The 8313-nt window shown below is 40.8% G+C and overlaps 1 protein-coding gene across 1 annotated transcript; it reads right to left on the bottom strand.

Annotated features, from left to right (window-relative positions):
- Positions 1-4013: 4013 nt before the first annotated feature.
- On the bottom strand, positions 4014-6506 carry LOC147891719 (AT-hook motif nuclear-localized protein 2-like). The gene is made up of 5 exons (XM_087388037.1): positions 6471-6506; positions 6075-6173; positions 5655-5816; positions 5206-5488; positions 4014-4957 (listed from the first exon to the last, which is right to left on the bottom strand). The coding sequence occupies exons 1-5, from the start codon at positions 6504-6506 to the stop codon at positions 4935-4937; spliced, it is 603 nt and encodes a 200-aa protein (XP_087244163.1). The 3' UTR covers positions 4014-4934.
- Between the last annotated feature and the right edge of the window lie 1807 nt (positions 6507-8313).

Genomic DNA, 8313 nt, shown 5'->3' with positions numbered 1-8313 from the left:
AGCCTTAATTAGGAACTTCAAATGCAAACCCAAAGACTCTCAATCTTTAATTGATGTTATAAAGGCCACTATGATAGTATTAGAATGTAGCTATGTCCTATAAGAAGCTACCTCTGTGCACCCTCCCAATTCTCTAGTTATTCAAATGTACCAGGTCACTTTTTGATGTTTGTACTTTGTCTCATAGACCAGTGACGTCTTCCGCAAACTCTCTCTCTCTCTCTCTCTCTCTCTCTCTCTCGTGCATTCACATATTTACACGAATTGGATTGGTCCAATTTTCCTTGAGACTCTACACTTTATGGGCATCATTTTTCCATTGCACTTCATGAAAGTTATCATAATATGCTTGGTTGGTATTCATATTTACTTTTAGTAAGTTTATAACTTGCTGCTTCTATCACGTCCTCTGCCATGCAAAATGGAAACTCCTATTATTCAACTCCACAATCCCCCTCAAATATGAGGGAGAGGAATAAGAAAACCTATGCCCCTCTTCGCTTGACATTAGGGGCATTTCAACAAGGTGCCCATTAGTCAAGCTTGACGTGAGCACAAATAATGGAATCCCTTGCACAAAGCAACTAATGAAAAAATCTAGTTCAACATACAGCAAAGTGACGTAGAGTTCTCCATAGAGAAACTTAATAAAAATCTGCAAATTAGAACTCCTATCATCGTGGTAGGTTGATAATCATATATGACCAAAGCACTCCAAGATAAAACTATTGCCCATAGATGATTATGCAATTGCGCTATGCACCAAAGGTGCTTAATATGAACCATTGAAATTTTTGAAGAGAAGGTATGAAAACAGGAAATTTTGGACATGGTCAGAGGCACAAGACTCCCAATGGCACCCTGGTCGGACCCACACAGCGCTTAAAATACTTCAGGATACACAAGTTAAACAGTAGAAGGTCAAGCTACAGCAAACACATTTTGCTCGAACTAAGACACATTTTGCTCGAACTAAGGCCACATATACCTGTTAACATTATTAATCTCACTGCAAAATGTAGACTGTCAAGTAGATACAAGCTTTCTCTGCTTTCATCAACATGAGCATCACAGAAAATTTCTCCATAAGTAGGTATTGACTCCTCCCGATCAAACTTACGTCAAGTCTCTCAAAGCAGCTCTGGTCTATTCAGCACTCATCATTGGCTATATATCTTTCTTTCATTGAATTCCTATGTGCAAAATCGCCATTGTCATTGTTTTGGCACTCTATTTAGCAATTGATGATCAGACGTCGTATTTTTGTGCAAGTCACATACCTCGCGCACACTTCTGCACCTTGTGACTGTGGCAATGATCCATTGGATCAATCAAGTGACATGCAAAGTACTTGATATACTCTGCCCATACTCGCCCCAAGACAAGCAATACTTGTAATCGTAGATGTTGCACCTTGTGATAATCACGACCAGTTTTGATCCATTGGATAGAAACTGCAAACCAAGATCACAATATCAAATGGGTTCGAGATTTCTTGCAGCTCGAGACTCGATTGCAGATGTTAAAGGTAATGGATAGCAGCTTCGCCATGATTGCTACGCTGACTGTGCCACTGCAGATACTGTTCATTGCTGGCACAAGCCAACGAAAAGGTCACATGAGTACCAAGGTGAGATAACACTACTTTAGGCAGCCCTCAAATTGCCACAAAGGGATCACTATGCTGGATCACTCGTTGTTGCCACCACTTTTCTTGTGATGCCAAATCCTGTTGCTACATGTGAGTTGGTGGTGTCAAAAATCACATAGCAATGCAATGGATATTTCAAAGAGCCAAGCATTCTTTGCCATCACAGGACCATTCTCTAGCTTCAGGTAGCATCATTCACACAGACTTGCCCAATGTTGGAGAGGCATGTCAAAGCACAAGGTTGCGTGTCCGATAGCACCTCATCCATGGGGCGCAAATACTCAGTGAGGTCTGATTTTACCAAGGTACACCTTTGTCACTGTCGTCGCCACAATGCAAACAGATTAATTGACAAAGACTTAACTGCTTGAGCTGAGAACAGGCAATCTACTCGCACCCAGATCTATGCTAGCATACAAGCAGGTCCTTGTGATAAAATGGGACCAACTTGCCCTAAAAAGTTGGAACCATAGTTGACGACAAAAATGGGACACCCATCAAAATGGTTGTGGAGACCACAATTGCTAAACTGTTAAATATTTGGGCAGCTGCCACAAAAAACCATGTATAGCCTTCAGTGTGACAAGGTCGACACAAACCGGGAAAATGCCCTGCAATGAGAAGCAAATGAAAACAGGCTGCTTGCAGTATGAACACAACATGCCGCATCTATAAGTGTAGGGGGCGGTAACAATCATAGTCATTCTTCTGCAGTTGGCAGCAGTTATACAGGGTAATTCCAATTTAGGAACTCCTCTCACATATTTGCCTAACAAATTAGCACATAACAAGTATAGTCATCCTTACCCACACACACCAAACTGGTCTCTTTCTCTAAGCCTTCATAGGCACTCTATGACCTTACAATTTTAATCAAGTGATAGGATCAGACCAGGACAGTGAAGACAGACAATGACATTAAGGAGGCGGACCTCCTCACCCTGCTTCAAAAGAATGTGCAAACAAGTAAATTATGAGGCCACACCCTGCCTACTAGCGTTCAAGCGTAATCAACAAGAATGAAAGCAGCTTGAGAAGTTTTGGAAGGGAGGAGAGAAGAAGTGGCTATAGAAGCATAGGGAGGATGGCTTGACCAAGCTCAAGGAGAGATTGAATAAAATGGTCAAATCCAAGTTCCAGCTTGAGCCTTGTCTCGCCAAGCTTGAGGAAGACCAAGTATTGGAAGCAAAAAGAGTTTGGCAATACCTTAATGGTCGCTCAAGACTTGGTATTTGTTAACAAGTCTCTACCAAGCTAATCAAACCTTCTCCTTATTGTAAAGCATACCTATGATCTTGGTATTATCTTGGTACTAGAATTGACATGATATTCCCTTCCTCTTTAGACAAGTTACATTCTGGAAACAAAATTTTGGACATCGCTCACCTTCTCCATGTTGATTTCTCTTCTAGTCTAACTTTCTACTTAACCAAAAAAAATTTGTCTATTTTGTGCCTTGTTCTCTTTTCTTGTTTCTCTAAATTCTTTCTAAGTGTCATGAATGTAGGTGAAGCATTGGTCAAACCAAATGGCATTATTTTGAACTCATAAGCCCATACCTTGTTCTAAAGGTGGTTGTGGGCACATGCTCTGTACTAATACAAAATTGTTGATATCCTAACATTAAGTCCATTTTAGCAAGACATTTTGCTCCTTGCAATCAATTGAAGAGCTCATCAATGCAAGGCATTAGATAATTATTCTTTATTGCAATTTCATTCAATGTATCCATACGAGCATAGTACTATCTTTTTGCTTCACCATTTAGACTAGTTAAGGCCATGGAGAATTATTGGGTTTTCAAAGATATTCAACTAATTGTCTTTTCACCTCCTTGTCTTCAATTTTACTAAGCCTATAAGAGGCTCTACACAAGAGAAATATGTATACAATGATTTGCATCTCGCTCAAAAGGCAACCCATCCGGTACAACACAAGGAAACTTCAACCAATAACTCATTAAAGAAAACTTCATGCTTTTAGACAAAAAATTAAAAAGCCATTTCTCTTTAATAGCTTAAGAAACAAAATCCCAAAGAGATACCTTGCATTCATCTCATTGCAAAATTCTTCCAAGGGGACAATTTGGCATCTGTTTCCCTTAAATTAGAAGACCCTCCTAACTCTTTCAAACATGATACATTTATTAAGATAGCTACTTTGTAAAGTGTGCCAAAGAAATAAAGCTATTCCTTTCCAAGGATAACATCTTGCCTCACCTCCACTCTCCATCACATTCACTCTTCCCTCTTCATCCCTTGAAAGGGGTAAGAGTGTTCAGGCATCCCTTCCACTCAGACCTGCCCACTCAGCCCAATCCATCACCCTCCTTCCCCTCAGCCCATCCCATCACCTCCTCTGGCTGAGCTCCCATCACCCCATCCGCTCGACTCTCTTCTCTCTCTCTCTCTTCGCTCAGCTTGTCAAACCCTTCCATTCAGCCAAGCCATGGCCCTCTTCTAATGAATAAATTTTTAAGGGGCATGCATCTTGAGATACTTCAAAATTCAGTACTATCAATACAGAGAGCTGTGCCTGGTATGTGCATTCTTGCTGTAATTTTCAGTTCAGTACTCGACAAAGCATATGGTGGCAATCAATATAAAAAATAGTGCAGCCGTACTCCTTAATTGGGTGGCAGCATTTGGGGCAAGCAGGAATTCTTTTGCATTTGTGCGGTCATATGGAGCACCAATTGTTCGCTTTAGGCATTAATGCTCACATGGTCCAGCCGTACTCCTTAATTGGTGGCAGCATTTGGGGCAACCCCCAGCAGGCATTCTTTTGTATTTGTGCGGCTATTTGGAGCACCAATTCTTCGATTTAGGCATTAATGCTCACATGTGGCTCACGGCCCATGTAGACTGGCACACGGCCCATGTAGACACTACAGCTGCTGATATGGCAGCCTCGGCAGCCTGCTGGCATGGCAAAACAGCAATTTGTACTGCCAGCAGGTGACTTGATAACAGGCTGCAGCCACATGTCGGGCATGACCATGTGGCACATCAGCAATTGTGCAAAGAAGGCTACTGACATCCAGTAGAGGAGAGCATAGTTACCAAGAATTGTACTTGTCGTGGAGTTTCAATGTCGTTCTGATTGGGCTGTGTATATACAGATCTACATTCTCTCTTCTACCTCTCTGTCATGTGTGAACTATTCTTGGTTGAAGATTGCTTTTGTTGATGTGCATTGAATGCATGGTGAAATCTCTCACATGGCGTCAGAGCAGAGTGGGTTCGTTCAGCTTCAGAAATGGCCACCTAAAAAGGATATTTCCTCACCATCGATCAAGGAAGCCAACTGCACACCTTGAAAGCACCCATACGTAGCATCTCATTCATGTTCAAGGATGTGAATCACACCACACCTTTAACGCAATCAAATCAATACATCTTTTTATGACGCATGACGCTCACGATTGACATGCACAATAAATTGCACCTGGCAGAGCAAGGTCATACACCTTTAAAAGCTTTGTCCCCCAACAATTCCCTACCTACCCAGCTAACTTGTGTGCAAGTAAAAAGGTCTAAACGTTTCTCACTGACCTGGAGATGACGTAGTATGTGTATCCCCTCTACTTTGAGTGCTGACATGACTCCCTCTCCAATCCATCAATTGGAAAGGCATGGAATGCGGTAGATGATGAGTCTGTGCAGATTCGTCCCCAGCACCTCTAGAACTCTGATCCTGCGTGGATGATTGGGGCACAGATACAAACATATGAGAGCCAGTTGTTCCTTCAGCAGCTTGAATACCATGAGTAACAGTGCCACTGCCTGTTCGTCCCTGATTTTTGCGACTTTCAGGGAGAAAGGTACCTACCACCATCTGTAATAGAGGAACCATAGTTGTAAGGACACGAATAAAGCATGCACCAAAAAGTATTTGATCAGCCAGGCACACAAACTAAATACCTTCAGCAATGCAAGCACATAAGCTTGGGTTAAATAATCACAACCTGGCAGGTAATAGCATGGATTTATCAAATACTCACTTGAACAGTCCTGGCTGCCATGAGAAGGCCTGCCATTCCACCTCCAATAACTCGCCCATCTGGCCCTGCCAATGACACACTCAAACCTCCCGTTCTTCTATGAGAACTTCCACTTTCAGCAGGTGGGAATGAGCCTGATAGAGAGAGAATGTCAAAGCGTCCCTGCATAAATTAATATTAACCACTTAAAATTTTTGAAATATCTGCATCTACCTACCTACAATGTTATTTTTAAAAAATATGTTTGTAACTCGAAATTTCAAATTTGTGGAACTGTAAGTATCAAGATTGGGTGCCCTTTCTTTATGTATAAGCAGGTACATGACTGGCTAGACATGAGCAACTGCATGTGAGAGCATTAATTCAAGGATGCTCCATGTAAAAACTCAGAGACCCTGCAAAAACAATGAGTGCATTTACCTCATATGTAACTATGCCTGCAGATGTAGCAGGCAGACACAGGGTCACATTGGATATTGCACCAATTGCAGACAAGATACACATTCCCCAAGAATCATGCTGTAGAAATGATGTTATTTTCATTAAAACGTCGTGCAGAAAAGATTTAGAATGAGCTTTATAGCTTGTATTAACTGTGCATTTAGCAAATTACCAAATTCCAGCATAATACACCACCAAATGTTTAAAAATGCACTTATTACCATGTCCTAAGTTAGACGTAAAACTATCCCAAAAACCTATTCAAACTCAACCGGGAGTTACTAAGGCAATTATGTAAAATAAATGAAGCCCTCAACAAGCTATAATCTTCTGCCTATGGTGGTTTGTAAAGGTAGCTTTATATGAAGCACATACCTTTGTCACATCAGCATTTATATCCACATTGACCATAGCCAAGCAAAAAATCATATCTGCTATGCAGATGCTAAGAAGAGACAAGTAATGCTACATGGAAAGCTGGCATCATTTCAAAGTCCCTATGTGTAATATATACATATATGTAAATATACACAAAAATATATACATATATGCAAATACACGCACAAAATATATGTAAATACACACACACACAAAATATATGTGTATATACATATATGTAAACACAAATAAATATATGAGTATGTATGCATATACATGTATATGTATATTTATATGTGTGTAAGACATATGTACATGTTTATGTAAATATGTAAATGTATTTGTTTGTACATGTGCATATCTATATATACATATACGTGTACAAATAATATGTGTGTAATACATATTTCTGTATACATATGTGTGTGAGTGCGCGCACGTGCGCGTGTGTGTGGGCAGTATTGAAGGCAAGGTCAAACGTTGCCCTCTCATTTCTCAAATGTGTTTGGATTGGAAACATATTCTCTCACATTTGGCTTGACATAGCCATGACTCTTTGCAAGGTAACTCTTTGAGAGCTGAGAGCATCCACTAGTCACGGGTTTTTTCTCCACCGTTGGCTTTGCAGGAGCCTGAACGCTCAATATTTATTAATTCAAAAGGGATCTTCTCTATGGCAGATGTCATTCATGATGATGGCACTCTTCTATCCTTTCCTTTGGCTGCTGAAAAATATGCTTTAGGAATGCATTATCGTCATGTATGGCAACCCATTACTCGGACGCTTCAGCCTTTTCAGCCAATACCACCTTCAGAACTTCAAGACAAGCTTCAGGATTGGACTCTTCTTCCAGCATACTCGTCCATTCGTCCTTTGAAGCTGTCTCATATTACAGTGTCATTTTTTAATAAAGTTCTGCTATCTCCACCTTGGGCATCGGATAGAGCTAATTAGATTTGGGGTTTGCATCGTCCAATCAAATGGTGTCGGAAAAGATTGAAACACATTTGGAACTCCAAGGTCCCTCTTTGAACAACAAGTCTTTTTATGGTGTGTTCTGTTGGGGGTTCTTCCATCTGGACAGCTTTTATCATGCAGACGTATGGCTCCGGCTATTTGTCGTCGATATTTGGCTTATTTGGCTCCGAGGGAGCCTGTGTCTCATATTTCTTGGCACTGCCCCAAGACACGTGACTTCTGCGACTGAGATTTCCCCAGGCTTCTTTTGGGAAGCTTTTCTAGCTTTTTGGGATATATCCTCGACGGCCGGATTTTGAGTTTTTCTTTAGCTGGGTTAGCTGATTGGCACTCTGGACTCCCTGGAAAGATAGAAACCACAGAGTCTTTGGTGATCCTATGTTTTCTCCTTTTGTTTTCTTTCGTCGTTCTTTGCAGCAATCACTCTTTGATTGTCTGTAAACTCACTACATAGACTACGATGTATATTTGTCCTACCCGGAGATTTCTCTTGATGTACATTTTGAGCTTCCTAGTTTTGGGATAGCTACCTTGTAATATAAAGTGTGTGTGTAATGCACGTGTATGTATAACAGATATGTATATACATATATATGTCAAACATGCACACTGTGTGTGTGTGAGTGTGTGTGTGAGAGAGAGAGAGAGAGAGAGAGAGAGAGAGAGAGATTTCACCCCCCAAAAAAAAGGTTGTATGTGCATACACATATACATACACACATGACACACAATTCGTCAAGAATGCTATTCCTCCAAAATCATTTGTTTCATGATGAGATAGAAGGAGGGGGACTAGGCACACCCATCTCACAAAAGTGAAGGTATTGAAAGATCAAATGGCAATAGTTGGTCCTAAGGTGG

This window comes from Dipteris shenzhenensis, chromosome 17, assembly GCF_047967505.1.
Source record: "Dipteris shenzhenensis isolate YYH24624 ecotype China chromosome 17, Dip_SZ_1.0, whole genome shotgun sequence".
NCBI lineage: Eukaryota > Viridiplantae > Streptophyta > Polypodiopsida > Gleicheniales > Dipteridaceae > Dipteris > Dipteris shenzhenensis.
The sequence above is the reverse complement of the archived record's forward strand: the minus strand, read 5'-3'. Positions and strand labels throughout refer to the sequence as shown.

Bases quoted from the DNA above. Each gene is read 5' to 3' on its own strand.
- LOC147891719 (XM_087388037.1), bottom strand. From the start codon at position 6,506: ATGGTCAATGTGGATATAAATGCTGATGTGACAAAG. The intron at 5,489-5,654 runs GTGAGTATTTGA...CCTCTATTACAG, and splicing joins TGGCAGCCAGGACTGTTCAA to ATGGTGGTAGGTACCTTTCT. The intron at 4,958-5,205 runs GTCAGTGAGAAA...CAAGGTGTGCAG, and splicing joins ACATACTACGTCATCTCCAG to TTGGCTTCCTTGATCGATGG.